Here is a 23,846-nt window from a genome sequence, read left to right on the forward strand (position 1 = left end):
CGACAAAACCTCCCTCTGAACCTTTCTGATATTCAGCCAGAGTAGTAGAATATCAGTCGAAGGTTCGGTGTATATATATTGAATTTATATTTTTCATGGTGAATCAAACAAGGATCAAAGTCATTGGTTACTTATTTGTTGGGTTCTTAGAAGATGAGAAACACAAAACTTACAGTGTTATTAAACAAACAGATAAATGTGTTTTTATTACATTAATCCAATGACTATTTTAGAGAATTGAATAAATTATTAGAAGAAAGAATGTTTTATGCAGTATTTTAAATCTGAATACTTTGGAAGACGTGGGGTAAGCACACGTTTTATATACTTACATTATTAATGTGCCTGACAATTAATGGAGATAGAGGAGATAAAGATGTTTTACATTACCGACCAAGAACAATTTCTGCCCTTAAATGGGAGGTTGCATGTCCCTAACTGAACTTTTCCTTCCATTGAAATGAATGTAAGGGATGCTGGGACTGATCACTGCTTGAGATGTCCTCTCCTTTCTTTTCAGAGACAATGAATCAGTAAGATAGTTACAGAAGTCCGGCAGCATCATGACTATTTGTACTGATAGCAGCTGCTTACTTCCAGATTTTGGTAACCAAACTCCATTGTTCAAACTGCTCTACTAATCGCTGAACTCACAAATCATGAATTATCAATCCAGACCCTGAGATTAGTTGTTTCATAATCACTACACAAATGCACATTCTTTACTGGCGACCTTATAAAGGCTGCATGGCTGAGCAAATAGTTAAGAAATATTACTAATGACAAGAGCATATGCTGAGCCCCTTGAGCACGAATTGCCCTTTCGGCAATGTTGGATATTTTGGCATGGTTAGCTTGGTGAGACATTAGTTCAAAAATTTGGGAGCTTAGAGACTGGTATTCACTTGGAAAATGAGTAGAAAATATTTCCCACGGATAAGAAAAAGGAGAATAAGCGAACACTTACAGAAAGCCCTTTTTCATAGATATACGTGACCTGGTTAGAAAGAGGCATAGACAAAGTCTCAACAAAGTTGTAGTAAATTACCTTCAACATCAACTTTGTTTCTCCACAGTTGCTTCCTAACCTGTCGAGTGTTTCTGGCATTTTTTTGTTCACATTACGGATATAGTCTTGCAAGGCATTTAATATTCTGCAAGGAACAATTTTACATTGTTTTTCTATTGGTTTGACAAATGTATTGATCGGTAAATGCTTAGCATGTTGCTATTTGTCATCCAGATGTTCAGTAGCACTCATAGAAGACTAATTTAGTTGACACTTCATAATTCTCTGTTGCTTCTATTTATGCTGCAGTTCACAATGGTGATATAACTGTAATAAACACTGCTGGAAGTGGGAAATATGTGGCGTTCACAGCTGCATTACAGTGTAAATACGATTCCAATGAGTTTTAGTGAGGTTTGTGAAGATTGAAGCGAGTTGAATGGATCTGGTATAGGAATTGAGATACAATTGCTTTGAATGGAATGTATATGGTTTCAGAACAAAAGGAAAGTAAGATAGTATGTTTGGAATTATTTTGTTTGAATTCATTTTTAAAATTATTTATGTTTTAGATGTTTTCAGTTTCCTTTATCTTCGATTTGATTTTTTTGTTCTGAGCACCAGAATACAGTAAACCCTTGTTATAACAGACCATTGGGGAAGGGGAGAGGGGAGTGGGGGATGGTGTCTGTTATTGCCGATTGTCCACTCAAACTGAGTAAGATTTTTCTCCCATTGATATCACTGCCCGGGTGCCAGGTCAGAATCCTGGATCCCCATCACTAAGAGCTCAGTGGGTACTCCCTGACCACACAGAGCGCAGCGGCCCCAGAAGGCTGCCTGGCACCACCTTGTCCAGTGCAGCAGGGGAACAGCAATAACCTCTGCCCCTGCTGCTGATTCCCGCATTCAGAGCCAAATAGAAGGTCTGTGGTGTTGAGGTGGCGGTGTGAGGAAACCCTGTTTCGCTCTAAGTGCGTCTCACACAACCAACTACCGGCCCAGAGATCAGAGTGAAAAGACATCTACCTTAACCATGAACTCTGTTTCTCCTTCTAAAGGCACTGCCTAACCACATTTTACCTTGTGACTCACAGTCTAAGTCTATGATCTAAACATCTTCCAGGAGAGTTGATGTGTTGACGCCAATTAAGAAAACAATCTCTGTCTGCAGAGTGATTCAATCAGGCAACTGACAAGCTTGCCGGACAATATCACTTTCTATTCTCTCATTAGATCGCAATCAAATTCTATGAGGACCAAGGGAGTTCATCAGCAGGCAGCAGCTGCAGGCTTCGTAACCCACGAGTCATTGACAATGAACTTTCAGGGTTATAACCAGATGTGTGAGAGTGATACTCCATCATTTTCACAGAATCATGAAGACAGAAAACGTTTCACAGAATTGTCAGTGTGAATTGATAGAACAACATGGGGTGAGTCAAATTGTCAAGGCCTCCAATTTTAAGATACCGTTTGAATATTACCCTTAAAAGAAAAAGTATAAAGGATTAGAGATGAAGGAAATGTATTGATGTGCGGGCACTTAGCATGGACTAGCAGTAAATGAGCAACCAGTTGATGGACAATATCTTTAAACCTGCTTTCCCTACCAACCATTTTCTAAATTGTAGTGTTATCCATCACAGCCACATCAGCTTCGTCAAAGTGTGGCATCTTCTACATATTTCTGAATTGTGCAGGAGGGGTGTGAGCTTTTCCTGCCATGTTGTGCTGTGTTGGGGATGGCTGAGTCGAGGAAGCACTGGAGTGGACATGTTACTGCAAGTTATTCACCTCTGACACTGGTATTCTACCCCATTGGTTATCTAGCTAAAGGAAGATGGGATTGGGTTTAGATTAATAAAAAACACCCTAGCTTTTTTTCAGAATGACTTTACAACTCCACACTACTGTGATGCAGGACCCACATCAGTTAATTTGTGTGAGCCGGCCTCTGTAAACAACAAGATGGTAACCCAAAAATCTATGCTTCAGTAGTCCTGGTTGATTATTATCAGGCTGAACTCTGCCGCCTTGCTTAAAATAAAATAATGCGATCTTTTGCAGCCACCTGTTAAATTTAACCTAGGAACTCACCTGGGAATGTTTTGTGAATCGCTCTTTCAGTTGTGCACTAGAGATTACGTGCTCAAGTCTAGAATATTTATTCCACATAATTGCAAGTGTTGTTTTTGTAAAAAAGTATTTTTAAATGTGACACTCACTGTAAAGCTCAAGATTACAGTTAAAATGTTTTCAATTTATATTAAGAGCTGCAAGAGGTTTTAGGCACTTTAAGTACAAGCTCCCATTATAAGGTTCTTGTTAAATATTAGCAAGACATGTACTGTGCCAATCTCAAAATGAATTAAACCACACAAGAAGACAGACCCAAAATGCTGGATTAAAAGCGGGACAGGCAGTATCTCTGGAGAGAAGGAGTGGGTGACGTTTACGGTCGAGAACTGTCCTTCAGACTCAGCCTCAAAATGAATTGTTCAATTTAGAAATAAAACAAAGATGATGGGGCCTGATCCTAAAAAAAGCTATGAAAGAACTTTGAAACTTGCTCCAGCCTGACTGCTTTAAAGTGAAATGGGAAAGAAAAGTAATCCTGTTTGTTTTGGCCACTTATGTACAAATCTTATACTTTATTCATCAATGTTAAACGAGATACTGTAGATGATTAGAGATGGAACTAATTAGATTTCAGATCTCAGACAGAACAATTAAATTCTTACTTGCAGCAGCACAAAACAATATGTAAACATAGTGCTCTGTAAACAATATAATAAATGAAAAGAAAAGTTCAGTATCTATCTATCTATCTATCTATCTATCTATCTATCTATCTATCTATCTATCTATCTATCTATCTATCTATCTATCTATCTATCTATCTATCTATCTATCTATCTATCTATCTATCTATCTATCTATCTATCTATCTATCTATCTATCTATCTATCTATCTATCTATCTATCTATCTATCTATCTATCTATCTGTCTATCTGTCTATCTGTCTATCTGCCTATCTGTCTATCTATCTATCTGTTCAGAGCTAATTTGGAGGTTGTAGTGTTTAATAATCTGATGGCTGCAGGGAAGAAGCTGTTCCTGGACCTGGACGTTACAGTTTTCAGGCTCCTATAACTTCTTCTCGATGGCAGGAGAAAAATGAGCACTTGGCTGGGGTGGTGTGAGTTTCTGATGATGTTGGCAGCGACTCCTGTAAATCCCTTTGATGGTGGGGAGGTCAGAACCTGTGATGGACTGGGCAGTGTTCACCACTTTTTGCAGTCTTCTTCGCTCCTGGGCATTCAAGTTGCCGAACATGGTCATGACGCAACCAGTCAATATGGTCATTACTGTACACCTGGAGAAGTTCAAGCGAGTCCTCTCTGACATACAGAATCTCCGCAATCTTTTCATGGAGAGGCATTGATGGGCTTTCTTTACCATTGCATCAGTGTGCTGGGTCCAGGAAAGATCTTCAGAGATATGCACACCCATGAATTTGCAACTTTCTCTCGAAATAGACAGATTTGTGGGTCTTCATCCTTCCATTTCCAAAGTTCCACAATTAGTTCCTTGGTCTTCCTGACATTGAGAGCCAGGTTGTTGTGCTGACACCATTTGGTCAGTCAATCTATCTCACTTCTATATTCTGACTCATCCTCATCTTTAGTTCGTCTAACATCGGTGGTGTGGTTGGTGAACTTGAAGATGGAGTTTGTGCTGTGTCCCGCCACACAGTCTTGAGTATAGAGTGAGTAGAGCAGGGTGCTTAGTATGCAGCCTTGAGGTGCTCCCGTATTGATGGCTACCGGGGAAGAAGTGTTGCTGCCAATTTGTACGGACTGTGGTCTGTTGATGAGGAAGTCAAGGATCCAGTTGCAGAGGAATATGCAGAGACTCAGTTCCGTGGAACTGCACAATATCACTTACATCATCTTTAGTTTATTTTAGAGATACGGCATGGAAACAGGCCGTTTGGCCCACTGATTCAATGCAAACCAGTGATTACCTGTTCACACTAGTTCTATGTTATTCCACTTTCTCATCCACTCCCCTCAGTATTAACAATAATTTACAAAGGCCCATTAACCTACAAACCTGCACATCTTTGGGATGTAGGATGAGACCAAAGAGCCCAGAGGAATCCCCTGTGGACCCCGGAAGAATGTGCAAACTCCACCCAGACAGCACTCAAGATCAGGATCGAACTCGGCTTTCTGGTGCTGTGAGGCAGCAGCTCTATCAGCTGTGCCGCTGTGCCATCCTGAGTCATAAAGAGACACATTTGGGTGTCTTTTGTAAGGTTTGCATGATCAGATCACCTGGATGCTGTCCATGGATGGACCTATAACAACGATTAAGCAGAGTACACAAAAGAGGGGAACCTTGTGCGCACTAATCTGCCCTCATAAATGGAACTGCTGTAGAACTGGATGACAGGTTAATCTTCCGAGGCATCCATATCACCAGCAACTGAACCTCATCTCACCTTCACCTGAAGTGGTGATTACGAAAGCACATCAGTGCATTTTCATAGGTGTCTGTGAAGATTTGGCATGTTCATAAGGATTCTCTGAAACTTCAACAGATGCACTTATTCTGACAGGTTACATCATCCTATTTTGGCAACTGCTCTGCTCTTGACTGCCTGAACTTGCAGAGAGTGGTGAACAAAGGGAACGGCCAAGCATCAGCCCAGTCCATTAAAGGCTTGTCACTTCCTTCCATCCAGTCCATTTTCACAGTGAGTTGCATCAGGAGGGCTGGAAATTTTGTCAATGATGCTTGGCCGTTCCCTTTGTTCTATTCTACCTTCTGGGAGAAGACCCAGGAGCTTGAAAGCCCAAATGTCCAGAATTAAGAACAACTTAATCTCCATGGCTACCAAACATTTATTTTACACAACTTCAGATTACACTACAGTCTTTGCACCATTCTGCTGCTTTGCCCTTGTGGTTTATTTATTACTGTGGTTATCATTACTGTATGTATACTGTTCACTCTGTGAGCTTCTTGTGTACTAGGAATTTCATGGCACATTGGTGTATATGGCAATAACCAAATCTGAATCATAATCTGTAACTGAAGTGACACCAGTGGGCAAGATATTTTGAGAGAAGGGACAGGAGTTTCTAAACACTCAATATGGTTAAAACAACCCAAAATAAATTTTGTTTAGAACCAGAGATCAAAGATTTTCTATGTTTTACACCTTTTTGTTGTGATGTGGTAATCCTAATCCCTTTGACTGGTCTCACACTGTTTCTCTCGTGTGTTGGGTTCAGATCGGATACCAGATATTTACTAAATTGTAAAAGCCAGTATCAATATCAGTACAACAACGCTGTCGCTATCTGCCCTGAAGTCTTTGTACCTTGACTTGCTTCTTCTTGGCTCCTTCATTATTTTCAGCCTCTTCGTGCTCCTTTACCCCCTGGGGAAGGTTGGTGTAGTTGGCCAGTCCACTAAGAAGAGATGATACCATCGGGCTGGTGTCCATTTCTTCCTGCAAAACATTACAGACAGAACACAAAACTGTGAAAAACAATTAATTTCATGCTGCTGGGCAACAATGGAGCTTTGTGTTTCTGCAACAGATTACAGCTGTATTGACGAATCAATAAACACATTACAAAACTATTAGATTTTAACGGCCATATTTACTATGTATGGATTCAATGTATGAATGTTGCAAATGCAGTAACACCAAAACTAATGCTATGAATATCTAATCTAGAAAAAGTCACTTGGGTTGCGCTGGCCCTCTGACACTATTAGAATCTCATCAATACATGAATCTATTCTGAAGCAAAATACGATCTATTAAAGACAATATTAATTCAGCAAAACACACAAGTTAATCCAAATTCTCAATAAGGTATGATCCCTCATAAAAAATAAATTGGAATATTGCAAATTGTCACAAAAGTATTTTATATTCTGTGCCTAAGGGAAATCCATGCTGCAACAAAACAATTTGTCCATAATGTGTTATGTTTTAGTCTAACTACAACTTAAGTTATAACCCAATCTTGAAATGGAATGAAAGCATTTTTCTGTATACATTTAAAAGGCTTGTCCATAAATTCATCCTCAAATGGTAACACTAAACATGGTGTCAAGTACTATGGCCCCATAGCAGAAGCGTACATGTCGCGGGGCTGGAAACTGGAAGTGCCCTGAGCTAATTCTGCTACCACCTTCATCTATTGTAACAAGCGATGACTCCCACTGACTGTCGCCGGAAGCTTGCGTCCTTTTCAAGAAGGACGATGACAGTGATGTCAACATTTGAAACATAGAAGATGGACACGAAAGAAGAAGTCAAGTACTATCAAAATAATGCAATCCATCTCTCTTTTATATCCATTGTCATGAAGCCATAGAGGGATAGCGCATCGAAAAGGGCCCTTTGGCACTGAGTTGAAGTTAACCAAGAAGCATCTCCTAATCCACGTTATTCCCCTCACATTTCCATAACTCCCCTAAGATGTTACAACTTGACTACACATTAAGGACAATTTGTAGTGGCTAATTAACCAGAGAGTGGTGAAGGTGTGGAATTCTCTGCCTCAGAAGGCAGTGGAGGCCAGTTCGTTGGATGCTTTCAAGAGAGAGCTGGATAGAGCTCTTAAGGATAGCGGAGTGAGGGGGTATGGGGAGAAGGCAGGAACGGGGTACTGATTGAGAGTGATCAGCCATGATCGCATTGAATGGCGGTGCTGGCTCGAAGGGCTGAATGGCCTACTCCTGCACCTATTGTCTATTGTCTATTGTCTAATCAATGCCCACATATTTTTGGGATGTAGGAGGAAACCAGAGGAAGCCTACATTGTTGCAGAGAGAAGGTGCAAATTCCACACAGGCAGCACCCAAGGTTGGGACTGAACCTGCATCACTGCCTGCCTGCATCACTGTGCTACCCATTGTGTTCCAAGTGTAAGAAAAACTTGCATTACAACATGGCCAGAATAGCCAACATACAGTGAAAAGCTGTCTGATGTAAAACACTGAACAAAAGCAAAGTGGTGATCAATATGAAACATCCTTCACCCAGGATTGCAGATATCACTGATGATAGTCACAGGCAAAGGGTATCTGAGGGAAAGGGGATTTGAGGACCAAGATCTCTAACTCAATACAATGCTCATTTTTCACTGCCCTCCTGCATGTTCAGATATATGGTCTATCTACAGCAGATTATTCAAAGAGAGACCACCTATGTCTTCTTTACAAGGTCCCCCCAAATCCTCTGGTCAACCAATACCAATGTTCTCTCCTAGGCCCAAACTCCCGCCCACTAAGCTTTTTATTTTAGCACTGATGGACAGGTCACGTTGTTTGCATGATCGACTCCAGACTTCCAAATTGGTCTCATCTACTTCCTCAGAACCAATGGAAGTGAAGTGGAAACAAGTCCCTTTCGATCCCAAGGGATTATTGATGAAAAAAAACCCATTTGAATTTAACATTGGTCTAAAATGAAAGGAATTATTTGCAGTCAAATCTTCCATTTATCTCCGTTCAATGTGTTTCTTCATGACATCTGTTCACTGAAAACAAAACTCAATATGTATTCATCTCACCAATAGAATACATTCTGACTGTTAATGAACACTTACTGAAATACGATTATGAACATGTCAAAATTCTGTATCCATTCTCAATGTTATTGACCCCCATTATGTGTTCTTCTATTCATGCAAATTGTTTTATTCAGTGATGCTGTGAGATGAATTTCTAATATGGAGTATGTTCAACCAATATTTCTCTTTCTCTTGAAATGGATACTCATCAAGATGATGGTAATCAGTTGGATTTGGTAGCTATCGCATGGGTTCAGAGCCAGTCTGTTGGTTCTGCCGCCTCTTCCCAAATTATGCAGCTTTCCAAACACTTTCCAAAATACTCCACTACCAGTGGAGTATTTTCATTTTTATGTAACCAAAATGATTTCATACGAGTAACAGTAATTGAAAATAGATGTTTATCATTATTAGCATACACCAATGGCCATGCAATCAGTGGCATGCCGATTTCCATCTTATTATTAATCAATATCAAACTGCTATTTTTTATTGCCCATGTAAAAATAATAGGTTAACACAGTCCTGCAAAGAACCATTTGGTTTGCTTTGGCCCAGTGAGATATATATATATGGACATAAGAAAATAAGAAATAGAAGTAGAATGTATTCATTTGGCCCATCACTTCTGTTCCATCATTCAATAGAATCATGGTTGATTTTTGTTAATGTTGGGACTTTTCTATATTAACCATGCAATCCTTGATTACTTTAGTGTTCAAAAGTTTATCAGATCCAGAAATGAGCTTCCACAGTTCTTTTGGATAAAGAATTCCAAAGATTCACGACCCTTGGGGTGAAAGCATATCTCATCTCAATCCTGAATGGCTGTCCCTTTATATTGACATTCTGTGCTCTGGTTGTAGAAACCCTATCCAGGGGAAACATCATTTCAGCATTAAAAAAACACACACACACAAATGCTGAAGTAACTCAGCAGGTCAGGCAACATCTCTGGAGAGCATGGGTAGGTGATGTTTCGGGTCGAGCCTCTTTTTCAGTCTGTCGAAGGGTGAAACCTGAAATGTCGCCAATTCATGTTTTTCAGAGATGCTGCATAATCTGCTGAGTTATTTGTGCACTTTGTGAGTTAAAAAAAATAAATCTGAATCTGCTGCAGTTCCTCGTCTCTCCATCTATGCATCTAGCCTGTCAAATAATGTCAGAATTATGTATATTTTAATGAGATCATCTATCAATCTACTAAACTCTAGAGAGCATAGGGCTGGTCTGCTTATTCTTCCCTCAATCCACCCCTGATTCCTGAGGTAACCTTTGATGTATACCCTCCATTCCAAATATCTTTTCCTCAGGTAAGGAGATCAGACTTGTACACAATACAAGTTGCAGTCATGCCAAAGCATGATATAACTAAAGTAAGACATTTGTTTTGTGCACCTAAATCTTCTTGCAATAAAGACCAATCTACCATTGCCTTCCGAATTGCTTGCTCCACCTGAATGTTAACTCTCAAACTTTGTGTCCAAAAATACTTAAGTCCTTCTAAAGTCCAATACTTAACAGAAGGTAGTTGAGGCCAGTTCATTGGCTATATTTAAGAGGGAGTTAGATGTGGCCCTTGTGGCTAAAGGGATCAGGGGGTATGGAGAGAAGGCAGGTACAGATTACTGAGCTGGATAATCAGCCATGATCATATTGAATGGCAGTGCAGGCTCGAAGGACCGAATGGCCTACTCCTGCACCTATTTTCTATGTTTCTATGTTTCTATGCCATCATTTAAAGAATCTTCTCCTTTTCTGTTTTAACTGCTTAAGTGGATGACTTCACATTTTCCTTGATAAATTCCTGTCAATATCCCCTTGAAGTATCTCTTCACCCACTTCACAACTCAGCTTTGTATCGCAGTGACTAGTGGGGTGCCGTAAGGCTCAGTGCTGGGACCCCAGTTATTTACAATATATAATGATTTAGACAAAGGAATTAAATGTAACATCTCCATGTTTGTGGATGACACGAAGCTGGGTGGCAGTGTGAGCTGCGAGGAGGATGCTATGAGGTGATTTGGATAGGTTGGGTGAGTCAGTAGATGCATGGCAGATGCAGTATAATGTGGATAAATGTGAGGTTATCCAATTTGGTGGCAAGAACAAGAAGGCAGATTATTATCTGAATGGTGCCAAATTAGGAAAAGGGGAGGTACAATGAAACCTGGGTGTCCTTGTACACCAGTCACTGAAAGTAAGCATGCAGGTACAGCAGGCAGTGAAGAAAGGCATGCTGGCCTTCATAGCGAGAGGATTGGAGTATAGGAGCAAGGAGGTCCTACTGCAGTTGTACTGGGCCCTGGTGAGAACGCACCTGGAATATAGTGTGTAGATTTGGTCTCCTAAATTGAGGAAGGACATTCTTGCTATTGAGAGAATGCAGTATAGGATCACCAGGTTAATTCCCGGGATGGCGGGACTGACATATGATGTAACAATGGATCGATTGGGCTTATATTCACTGGAATTTAGAAGGATGAGAGGGGATCTTATAGAAACATTTACAATTCTCAAGGGATTGGACAGGCTTGATTGAAGGAAAAATGTTCCCGATGTTGGGGGAGTCCAGAACCAGGGGTCACAGTTTAAGAAAAAGGGCCATTTAGGACTGAGATAAGGAAAAACGTTATCACCCAGAGAATTGTGAATCTGTGGAATTCTCTGGCACAGAAGGCAGTGGAGGCCAATTCAATGGATGTATTCAAGGGAGAGTTAGGTATAGTTCTTCGGGCTAACGGAATCAAGGGGTAAAAGCAGGAACAGGGTACTGATTCTGGATGATCAGCCATGATCATATTGAATGGTGGTGCTGCCTCAAAGGGCTGAATGGCCTACTCCTGCACCTACTTTCTATGTTTCTATCAGCAACTTCACGATTGTTTTCCCCACATTTGGGGCCAAAATGCTCTCTCCTCGAGTTGGACTATCTGCATACTGTTTTAAGAAACTCTCTTTGAATACACCCACAAATTTGGTCTTTGAACTTTGAGACGTCATTCCTGTCCCTCTTGCAACTACATATCTGTAATAGCCACAACATTACAGATCCATGCACGTTTCCAGGCAATAAGTTAATCTGCATTATCCACATATTCCTTGCATTGAAATTAATACACTTTAGCCCATCAGTCTCGCTATGTTCACTAACCTGTCTTTGTCTGTCCTTCCTTTCAGACTTACTTGCCATAACTTTTACCTTCTCATTTGTCTCTCCACTTGCTCTCCTACTGTTCATCCTGCTGCCACTCTAGTCTAAACCCTCCTGAGTAGCCATAGCAAAGCTCCCTGCAATGATATTGGTTCCCCTATAGTTCCGGTGCAAGACATCCCACTTCTATAGGTCTCACATGCCCTGGAAGAGAGCCCGGTGATCCATATATCTGAACCTTCTCTCCTGCACTAGGGTCTTAGTCATGTATCATTTTACTTCTTCCCTCATGGCCTCATTGTTATTTACTGCTTTCATTTTCCTTCAGCTGATTGCTAAATTCCTACCCACTTTGAACTACTTGCACTCAGATAGATCACAGTATAGCAATCAGATGGTGCAAACCTTATAACAAATTTTGTGTTGGGGCATGAAACTGCTTCTGAAACAAAAGATCAACCATGATTGCATTGAATGGTGGAACAGGCATGGTGGACTGATGATTGAATACCACTTCTATTTCTTTTCTTGATGGAAACCCCACCTAGATTACAGGAATGACAATGGTTACAAAGAAAAGAATGATAAATCCATGATTGAACTTGAATGCCGAGAGAATGTCTCAATAAAGGCAGTGGTGAAGGCAGTGAGACAAGAAGTGCAGGTGTTTGAATACAGCCTTGAACGGTGATATTCTCCATCACTGTTTCCTAATGTAAGTTCTGGCAATTTCATACGTGATAGGAGCAAAATTAGGCTATTCGGCCCATCAATTCTACTCTGCTATTCAATCATGGCTGATTTATCTCTCCCTCCTAACCTCATTCTCCTGCCTTCTCCCCAGAACCTCTGACACCCGTACTAATCAAGAATCTATCAATCGCTGCCTTAAAAATATCCACTGCCTTGGTCTCCACAGCCTTCTGTCTGTCTCTGGGCCTGTCAACCACCAAAAAAATGTGTTAGCATAAAAAAATTATTATTAGCTACGGGTTGAGGTGCTTTGTGCTTCATACATTGATTGCATTTGAATGTCAACGTAGGGAGATGTCTCAATGTAGTCTGCGCTCCTGCTAGCTCCACATTATGCTCACATTGTCTTGGCATGGTTACCACACATTTTTCGCACAGTGCCAAGGCCTTTCCCATGTCTTCCTATGTTAATATTGAAACTTAAAACACCCACGGAAACTATAAAAATTAGACGTTCTCCAACCTAGTTATATTTATGGAAAAGTAAGAAGAGGCAGACATTTTGATTTGTTTAGCGAAATGTACAGTGAATGCCTAGAATCATTTCAATGTAGTCAAGTAATTCATGTTAAAGTGGTTTGTGGATACAAGCATTTGCTGGTAACCAAATGAATAAGGGTGTTTGGTGGAGTTTGGTAATGTTTCGAACTTGGTTTACTGTACCTCAAATAGAGCCATGTTTTTCCCATCATACTCTCTTCCTTTCTCAGCCTCAGTACTGTTAATGAAGGGACTGCTTTCCTTGGGGTTGGCATCTCCTACAAAACAATGAAAACAGAAGCATTGATAAGAATGTGGCTGGCAATTTAGCAAACAAAAACCATTCCTCAAACACATTGTGCATATTTTCAGATATGAATCGGAAAATCAAATACAGAGAGGCACTAAATCACACTATACAAATTGAATTCGTTTTATGTCACTAGAATACCAAGTTGAGTGGTTGCATTGTAAAGGTAACATACTAACATACTAACCCAGTACTTGATAAAAACAGTGTATTATCAACCAAGAAAACTGGGTAGAAAAATGTTGTATCTAAATGATCTATTATTTTGCTTCGAATACATTAAAGAAGGAATGAAATGATGAATTTAAGTAAAGTTGACTTCAGTTAAGTAAAATTCCTATGTTGAATGCTGCAAGTACATTAGATATTTAAACATCATTTTGATCCATTTGAAATGTTTTATCTGCTTCCCTTTGCAGAGATGCTGCTTGAACCATTGCGTATTTCTAGTATTTTCTGTTTTTATATCCCTTTTAATAACATTTGCATTATATGAAAAGTTAAAAGCTTGAAAACCTGAAAGTTACACTTGGTTACGGAATTCCATGTTCGAATATAACCAAGTGTAACTTTCAGAAACCCTGTTGATAACAATATTCATTCACAATGTCAGTGACAATATTTTGATAAAGCTCACAATATTACTCATAAATGATGACCAAGAGATCAATGATAAACATGCCCTTGATTCATGGATGTTTAATGCCTGCAAGGTCCTTTGGAAAGCTTTTACTATCTCAACCTCATTTAATGTATTTCTATCAACATATTATGTTGCTCCAAGTGCTGGTTTTATGCTTATAATTCTATGTTTATTATTCTTACTAGGCCTTTCCATTCCTGTGTTGTGTTGTGGCCAATTCCAACTAGCTGCATATTTCTTCAGAAAGAAATCCCTGCCTCAATCTGAATGTGCCTACAATAATGAGACTGCCATTCCTCAGAGTAATCCCATTTCCAGATTTATCTCCTTGGAGTCAATTCTCTCACACGTGCTCATCAACATACACACCTCCCCCAAAGGTCACCAATCACTTGCACCGAATCCTAAACTTAGCAACTAGCACATCTTCAGGATGTGGGTTGAAACCAGAACACATTTGGAACACCCATACAAGTTACACACTCTGTGCAGGCAGCAATTAAGGTCAGAATTAAATCCATGTCAGTGGAGCAGTGAGATAGTGCACTGGCTGCCCCTCCTCTTTATACTGACGTTTCTCAATCATATGACTAATCTCTGCTCACTTTCACTGTTGGCACCGACAGGTTAGCCTCAGTTTCTGACCTGGATTGTCCTGCTGTGAGATTAGCAAGTTTGTATATCTAGATAAGATTCTGCAATGTATTTGTATCAACATATTATGTTGTCCCAAGTGCTGGTTTCATGCACAGGAAGCAGTGGTGGAGTTGCTGCCTTACAGCGAATGCAACGCCGGAGACCCGGGTTCGATCCCGACTATGGGTGCTGTCTGTACGGAGTTTGTACGTTCTCCCCGTGACCTGCGTGGGTTTTCTCCGAGATCTTCGGTTTCCTCCCACACTCCAAAGACGTACAGGTTTGTAGGTTAAATGGCTTGGTGAATGTAAAAATTGTCCCTAGTGGGTATAGGATGGTGTTAATATGCGGGGATCGCTGGTCAGTGCGGGCCCGGTGGGCCGAAGGGCCTGTTTCCGAGCTGTATCTCTAAACTAAACTAAACTCTTCAAGCATTTTGTTTGGTTTATGAAACTACAACAATTGGGGTTCTTTTTGAAAAGTAATGTGAATTTAGATTTCTTATCTTAGTCCTTCAGTTTCTAAATCTCTCCCTCAGTGATAACTAACTTGAAAGTTTGCTTTCAAAATATTGCAACTGCAAGAGCACGTATCCTGTGGGAAGTGACTCATTTCCTGACACCACCAAGTCAGGTATGATGGAATACTCTTCATTTATCTGGATGAATACAACTACTGCAACTCTCAAGAAGCACGATCCCGTCCTTGCATCCCGCTGCATTGCAGCTATCAACTATCAGAAATATTAATTCCCTCCCTAACTAGCTACCAAGCGCATTGCAGTTATTCAATCAGGTTGCTCAGGCAGCATTGTCCAAATCTGCCCCCTCCACAAATGAGGAGGACAAGGTCTTCAGGCACATGGGAACACCACCATTTGCAGGTTCTCCTCCAAAACGTGCAAAATTCTGATTTAGAAATGTATCACTGGTCCTTCATGATTGTTGGATTGGAAACCTCCCAAACAATACTTTAGGAGAGCCTTTATCAGGACTACAGCAATTGAAGAAGACAGCTTATCACCATCTTCTTAGGGACAATTATAGAAACATAGAAACATAGAAAATAGGTGCAGGAGTAGGCCATTCGGCCCTTCGAGCCTGCACCGCCATTCAATATGATCATGGCTGATCATCCAGCTCAGTAGCCTGTACCTGCCTTCTCTCCATACCCCCTGATCCCTTTAGCAAAAAGGGCCACATCTAACTCCCTCTTAAATATAGCCAATGAACTGGCCTCAACTACCTTCTGTGGCAGAGAATTCCACAGACTCACCACTCTGTGTGAAGAAATGTTTTCTCATCTCGGTCCTAAAAGACTTCCCCCTTATCCTTAAGCTGTGACCCCTGGTTCTGGACTCCCCCAACATCGGGAACAATCTTCCCGCATCTAGCCTCTCCAACCCCTTAAGAATTTTATATGTTTCTATAAGATCCCCCCTCAGTCTTCTAAATTCCAGCGAGTACAAGCCCAGTCTATCCAGTCTTTCCTCATATGTAAGTCCCGCCATCCCAGGGATCAATCTGGTGAACCTTCTCTGTACTCCCTTTAAGGCAAGAACGTCTTTCCTCAGGTTAGGAGACCAAAACTGCACACAATACTCCAGGTGCGGTCTCACCAAGGCCCTGTACAACTGCAGCAGAACCTCCCTGCTCCTAAACTCAAATCCTCTTGCTATGAATGCCAACATACCATTCGCTTTCTTCACTGCCTGCTGCACCTGCATGCTTGCTTTCAATGACTGGTGCACCATGACACCCAGGTCACGTTGCATCTCCCCTTCTCCCAATCGGTCACCATTCAGGTAATACTCTGCTTTCCTGTTCTTGCCGCCAAAGTGGATAACCTCACATTTATCCACATTATATTGCATCTGCCATGCATTTGCCCACTCGCCTAATCTATCCAAGTCACTCTGCAGCCTCCTAGCATCCTCCTCGCAGCTAACACTGCCACCCAGCTTCGTGTCATTATGGATGTGCAATAATCTTCGCACTGCCAGTGATGCTCAGAAGTTGAAAAATTAATATATTAAAAAATATCTTGCTTGCAGAAGCTGTTCATACAGATAGTGTAAGAATGTCGCAAGTAATCATCACATCTCTGATCCGTGCAATTGAAACGAATATGTGAAAAGCAGAGATTCTGATATATACACACATTCCCTTGCACAAACAATGATACATACTGCAGGAAATATTCTTGTACACCCTCATATCAATGATTTTATTCAAATTGTACAATTTGTAAGGAACATTAAAATGTAGCTTAGGTGGTTTCTGGCTTGCTGCAATATCTCTCTGTACAGTTCTAATTCATAGATAAGGAAGAAGTATAAGATGGATAAGTGGATTAGTTTTAACCACCAGCTAAAATTAATCACCAGCTGCACAGCTGAAAAATAAACAGCTTATCAAATGTCTGATTGCTGATCTAAATCTCATTTCTAATGAAGTTTGGCCTATTGACCGGACAACTAGCTTCTTATTCAGGACGTGTCTGAGTTTTCTGGCTCTCAATTATATGAGTTGTGACTTCAGCATTTCTGGTATCGGTAATGGATGTCAGCCATGTTTGGTTTTGATAGTTTTATGATTTTGCCACTTTGTCCATCATATTTTAGAGGTAATATTTTCCTTGTACTGTTTACAAACTGGTAGATCTGACATCAAACAAAAATCAGTACGATGGTGGTGCTTATTATGCAGCTTGTGATTATTTTTGTTTAGTTTAGAGATACAGCTCGGAAACAGGGCACTTCGGCCCACCGAGTTCACACCGTCAAGCAATCCCCGTACACTAACACTATCCTACACACACAAGGAACAATTTACACTTATACCAAGTATACAAACCCAAACCATTAAACCTACAAACATGTGAGCCTTTGAAGTGTTTTTCATTGTCTTCCCCGTGACCAGTCTCGATCTCAGTCTGACAGTGATACTGGCAGTCTTGCCCTTAGTCCCAATACGTCCATGCTTCCCTCTGAGGGCCAGAGTCAATGGCTGAGTGTTCATTAACATACATGTATCTGAAGTAGTCAAACAATTTCTGTTCAATTGAGATAAAACTGAAAATGCTGAATAAACTCAGCAGATAAGGCAGCATCTGGGAAGGAAGAATATTTTAGTTTGACAATAGACAATAGACAATAGACAATAGGTGCAGGAGTAGGCCATTCAGCCCTTCGAGCCAGCACCACCATTCAATGCGATCATGGCTGATCACTATCAATCAGTACCCCGTTCCTGCCTTCTCCCCATACCCCCTCACTCCGCTATCCTTAAGAGCTCTATCCAGCTCTCTCTTGAAAGCATCCAACGAACTGGCCTCCACTGCCTTCTGAGGCAGAGAATTCCACACCTTCACCACCCTCTGACTGAAAAAGTTCTTCCTCATCTCCGTTCTAAATGGCCTACCCCTTATTCTCAAACTGTGGCCCCTTGTTCTGGACTCCCCCAACATTGGGAACATGTTATCTGCCTCTAATGTGTCCAATCCCCTAATTATCTTATATGTTTCAATAAGATCCCCCCTCATCCTTCTAAATTCCAGTGTATACAAGCCCAATCGCTCCAGCCTTTCAACATACGACAGTCCCGCCATTCCGGGAATTAATCTAGTGAACCTACGCTGCACGCCCTCCATAGCAAGAATATCCTTCCTCAAATTTGGAGACCAAAACTGCACACAGTACTCCAGGTGCGGTCTCACCAGGGCCCGGTACAACTGTAGAAGGACCTCTTTGCTCCTATACTCAACTCCTCTTGTTACGAAGGCCAACATTCCATTGGCTTTCTTCACTGCCTGCTGAACCTGCATGCTTCCTTTCATTGACTGATGCACTAGGACACCCAGATCTCGTTGAACTCCCCCTCCTCCTAACTTGACACCATTCAGATAATAATCTGCCTTTCTATTCTTACTTCCAAAGTGAATAACCTCACACTTATCTACATTAAACTGCATCTGCCATGTATCCGCCCACTCACACAACCTGTCCAGGTCACCCTGCAGCCTTATTGCATCTTCCTCACAATTCACACTACCCCCCAACTTAGTATCATCTGCAAATTTGCTAATGGTACTTTTAATCCCTTCGTCTAAGTCATTTGTTAATTCATCTATTTATTTGAAAGTCAATTTGACTGATGTCACATTGTACACCTGCCCACCACCTGACTCCTAAAGCTTACTACCTATTCTGGGCTTGTCATGGAAAGGATCACCAGGCAGATAGAAGGAAAGATATAAGGATGTTCTCACAGCTTCCTTGATAATGTTCTTTACCCTGGCTCATGAATGCTCGTAGTGGAGAAGGAGCACGGGATGGTATCAGAAACTCAAGTCCATGAATCAGAAGCACACAGAAATTAGGCCCAAGCAGTAGAAAGGATGCACCATCTCCAAAGATGTCCCACCACATCATACCAACTTCTGCTCCATCTATGGAAGTTTATGCAGTTCCCACATTGATCTCATAAGTCACTTCATGGCCCACATATCCAGAGTGGAAGCAAGTCATCCTCAATCCCAAGGGGCTGTCCAGGAGAGATTATACCTCTGCATTGCCAAACTCTCAACATCCATGACATTACCCATCTCTTCCCTTAGTTCAGCACCATATCTGATGAAACTCTGGATTCAATTTCTTCAACATTCTCTGTGACATCACTCCACACCATTCCATAGAAGGTAACTGCATGTCTCAAGTCCTATCTCACACTGAGATCCCCAAATGCCCCTTCACTTAACCACACTCTCACTCCAGTCTCTCAGTCCACTGCCTGGAATTCTTTGGTAATGGGTCCTAGCTGTGATGAGCTTGCACATTCTCCCTGTGACTATGTGGGTTCCAAATGTTCCATTTTCCTTTCTCATCCCAAAGAAGTGCAGGTTAGTTGGTCACTTGGTCACTTTAAATAGCCCTAAATTAGAAGATGTTGGGAATGTGGAGAGAATGAAATTAGTTGTGTAAATGAGTGATGATGTTTGTCAGGGCTGTTTATATGCCGTATGGCTCAATTTCCTAGTCTAACAACGCAGCGGACCAGACTTCACCTGCTTTTAAATCATGAAATCTAAATTAATAAATGGGTGGCACGGTGGCACAGCAGTACAATACTGGCTTACAGCTCCAGAACTGCCTTACAGTTCCATCCTGACCATGGGTGTTGTCTGTACGGAGTTTGCTCATTCTCCCTGTGACCGCGTGGGTTTTCTTTGGGTGGTCCGGTTTCCTCTCACACTCCAAAGATGTGCAGGTCTATGGGTTAACTGGTTTTGGTAAAGTTTGTAAATTGTCCCTAGTGTGGAGGATAGTGTTAGTGTCCAGGGATTGCTGGTCGGCGGGAACTTGGTGGGCCGAAGAGCCTGTTTCCATGCCGCATCTCCAAACTTAACTAAACTAAACTAAACTAAACTAAACTAAACTAAACTAAACTAAACTAAACTAAATTAAACTAAATTAAACTAAACGAAAAAGAAGGGCCTTTTGAGATTTGGAAGTAATTTTACCACAGTCTTGCCAGGATGAAGGGTGTGCCTCAGAGAGAAAACTTCAAATCAATTTCAACTCAGCTGACCAGCTAAAATTGTAACTTCTCCTTCATTTTCTCCATATCAGTAGTTATTGTCTCCCATCTGTGGAGTGGAGGATCTCAATGCTTGGCTGACGTTCTTGGCTTTGCCAAAAGCCTTGTCCTATAGGCCCAGAATTTGTAGTCTATTGCAAAGTAACAGTTTTCCCCTCTGCCCCCTCCACTGATGTATTATATTTTTATTATAGATCAGTATGGTTGAGTGCACCTGAGCAAAAGAATGGGATCCTGGAATGCACCAAGATAGCTTTAACAGTCCTGCATCAAAAATGACCCCACAACATTTTCAACTGTTCATCTGTGACTCAAACTGGCAGTGGTTCTACAGTGGACCAAACCCCACTGTACAAATGAGCTCATTGTTGGATAGACCCAGTTCACTCAAAGTGAACGGTAATGACTGAAATTAGAGGTGCTAGTGAATCAAGTCAGCATTTATTGGCAATCTCCTTTCAACCTGAAATAAATTTCAATAAATCAGCGTGGGTGTGAAAAGCATTGTCATTTTGTCTTTCGGGGCTGGCAAAGGTAAGTTTTATAAAGTACATCAAATACTATTTGATTTAACCTTCCCTGATCAGAATGAGTACACAGTGGTGTGTGCTGCATGCAAGATGGATTGGAACATATTGATTCTCTGTCATAATAAATGTTTGTATTAATAATTGGAAGTGCCTCGCATTTACATTTGAGCTGCATACCTCTGTGCAGAGCTGATTGTGCCCATTCCCTTATGACCTTCACTGTATGCAGAAGATCCCTAAGTAAATTGGTTTTGACTAAAGTGGACAGTCATATTGATGTATCACCTTTTATTAATATTTTATTGGCTTTCTAATTGCAGAATGATGTTCAAAAAGAAAATGCAAGAACATCAGCCAGCAATGATGGATTGATAGTTGTGAGACAACAATGACTAATAGCATTATGTTCTGACAATTTTTTAAGCAGGCTCAATAAATACGCAAGACAACATGTGATATTAGACTATGTAAACTCTGGATATAACCCTATGATGATGTGCAAGTTCAATACTATAGTTGGAGTACTAATCACGATGTGTTCATCCAGAACTTGAAGGCACCTTTGGTATTATTAATGAATGTGCATCTCCTAAATTTGTATTTATATTCTTGAAGCCTGCATCTCTTTTTTGAATTGGAGCACTCTTTTAGTTATATTGGCCTCCATGCAACCAATGTGAATATTTCATATAATGTGGGAAATTGTTGCACCTAAGATGAAAAAATGAGGTAGCCCCCATCCTTCATTATAAAAGCACTCCTTGAGGTAAGTAAAATTGAAATGGATGGGAATCAGGTAAAAAAAAACGCATTGCTGGCTAGAGTCATGTCTAATTATAGGTGATTGTTGGAGGCCAGTCAGTCCTTGGACTTCATTGACGGAGTCTCTTGGTTGAGAACCAACTTCTGCTGTTTTCATCAATGACCTTCCCGATACCATAATGGCAGAAATGTACAAACTCTCTGATGACTGCACTATGTTCAGTTTGTATTGTGCCTCCTTCAATAGCCTATATCCACACTGCAGTAACATTTGCACCAGATTTAGACTTGGATTAACAAATGCCAAATAAAACTTGCACCTCTCAGCTGTAAAGAATCAAATATTGCCAACGTCAAGAATCTTAACTACCTCCCCTTCAATAGTATTATTATCATTGACTCCACTCACCATCAGCACCTCAGAAATAGTCATCCATCACAGGCTTACCTGGGAGAACAACATAAATACTCTGGGTGTAATAAATTACATTTTTCCGTGACTAATAAGTTACTTCCGGATTCTTTCTACCATCTAAAAGGTATGTAAGTAGTATGACTAAATACACACCAGTTACTTGATTGGCATGCATCTAACTACACTTGAGAAGCTTAATATCTTCCATGACAAAACAACTTATTAGGTAAGGATCTCAAATCCCATCAGGTATTCACTACAGTTCCGGCAGGTCATAGCTTAAGTGCATAATTTCCCACAGGTGCAACTTATCTCCAGCAGCACTTCCCAAACCTCGGACCTAATAATCAATTATATAATGCAGCATCTATGGATAAGTGCTGCAACATAGATGTAGATTCTGCAAACTGACATTCATGTCTCAAGTCGCCAAGTATCTCCTGACTTCCAGATATGGCAGCAACATATGAACGTCTGAGACATGACAGCTGTTTGGGCAGTGGAACCTACAGCAGTAACCAGTGGCATTTGACACAATGTGTGTTATTGGCAGGTTGAGGAGTGCCTCTTATTTGGCCAGTTTTGTTGCCACACACTACAGTGTTTTTACAGATGCTTGAAACGTTCAACATTTCCAGCAAGTTCTTGCACGGTTCTTGGAGACATGATCAGAGGAGCAGGCAAAGAAACTAAGGTACACATTGACATTTTGATATAATGTGTAGATATTAACATGTAGGAAATGCTCAGCAGATATGGGAAGGGAAATGGGGTCAATGTTCCAATTCAAGCCTACATCATCTTTGACTGTACTTCCATACTTCCTCCCACCCTGTCTGAAGGCTTTGTAGAACACCTGTGTTTACTCCACAGTAGTGACTCAGGGATTCCTGTCAACTGCCACTTTAATTCTCCATTGCTCTCCCACGATGACCTATCTGCCTATACTGTTATAATGAAGCTCATTGTTAGCCTAAGGAACAACACCTCATCTTCCTGCAGTTTGCAGACTTCCAGATCCAGTATCGAATTTAATAACTTCAGTTAGTGGTCTGTTTCAGGACTGGCCACTTTAGTCGCAAGTCATCCTGCTGTGATATTGGCTCAGGTTTTCTCTCTCCACTGGCGCTGTCTGCCTGGCTGAGCATGCCTCACAGCCCCGCTTTGAACAGCTTTTATATTCCTTTGCTTTCTCACTCTCCAATTGATCTCATTCCATAGCTTTGTTCTTTATCTATCTCTCAAGTTTCCCCAAGGAACCCATCAATGGATGACCTCTATAACTTATCCCTGTGGCAACACTGATTTGACATTTATACCTGATGTCAATGAAGAGTATTGTAGTTTAAAGTTTCAATATGATAGTGCTCTTCACCAGGCTTCCAGGCTGATTTGCAAATAAGACCTCTACTCATTTGGGAAAGATCCTGTGACTAAAGTCCAACAAGCAAATGTGATGCAGATGGGTAGGCAACAAGATATGTTTTTGAACCACCCCCACAAGGGATTCATTTGGGCAATATGTTTGATATTACAACTTAAATGCTCTATCAACACAAGTATTGGCAAGAAAGGGTATGGTACAAGAATTAGATTCCTTCTCTCCAGAGATGCTGTTCGTCCCGCTGAGTTACTCCAGCTTTTTGTGTCTATCTCTGGTTTAAACCAGCATCTGCAGTTCCTTCTTACACAAGAATTAGAGCTGTATTTTGTCCAAAAATAAATACAGAGAATCCTGAAAGAACTTAGCATATCAAACAGCAGTTGTGTAGCAGGAAACTAAGTTAATATTTCAGGTTGATGATGTCTGGTAATGTAGGTTCTGATGAGCGTGAAGGGGTTAAACATCCAATTAATAATCTTGCTGTGACCTATTACTGACTGCCTCCCCCTGAGTGCTGTCAAGCATGATGCTGGGAATCTAGTACACTGAATGGATTGCACTCTGC

The 23,846-nt window shown here is 40.9% G+C and overlaps 1 protein-coding gene across 2 annotated transcripts in view; it reads right to left on the reverse strand.

The window, feature by feature from the left end:
- LOC144604477 (solute carrier family 12 member 5-like) overlaps positions 1–23,846 on the reverse strand; it is a 640,130-nt gene that overhangs the window by 147,338 nt on the left and 468,946 nt on the right. For both annotated transcript variants that reach the window (XM_078418946.1, XM_078418947.1), the window contains exons 2-3: positions 13,188–13,282; positions 6,406–6,537 (exon numbers count right to left, since the gene is read on the reverse strand). In XM_078418946.1, coding sequence (XP_078275072.1) covers positions 6,406–6,537; positions 13,188–13,282 — 227 coding nt within the window. The remainder of the gene's footprint in view (positions 1–6,405; positions 6,538–13,187; positions 13,283–23,846) is intronic.

The sequence above is a fragment of the Rhinoraja longicauda genome, chromosome 22, assembly GCF_053455715.1.
Source record: "Rhinoraja longicauda isolate Sanriku21f chromosome 22, sRhiLon1.1, whole genome shotgun sequence".
Lineage (NCBI taxonomy): Eukaryota > Metazoa > Chordata > Chondrichthyes > Rajiformes > Arhynchobatidae > Rhinoraja > Rhinoraja longicauda.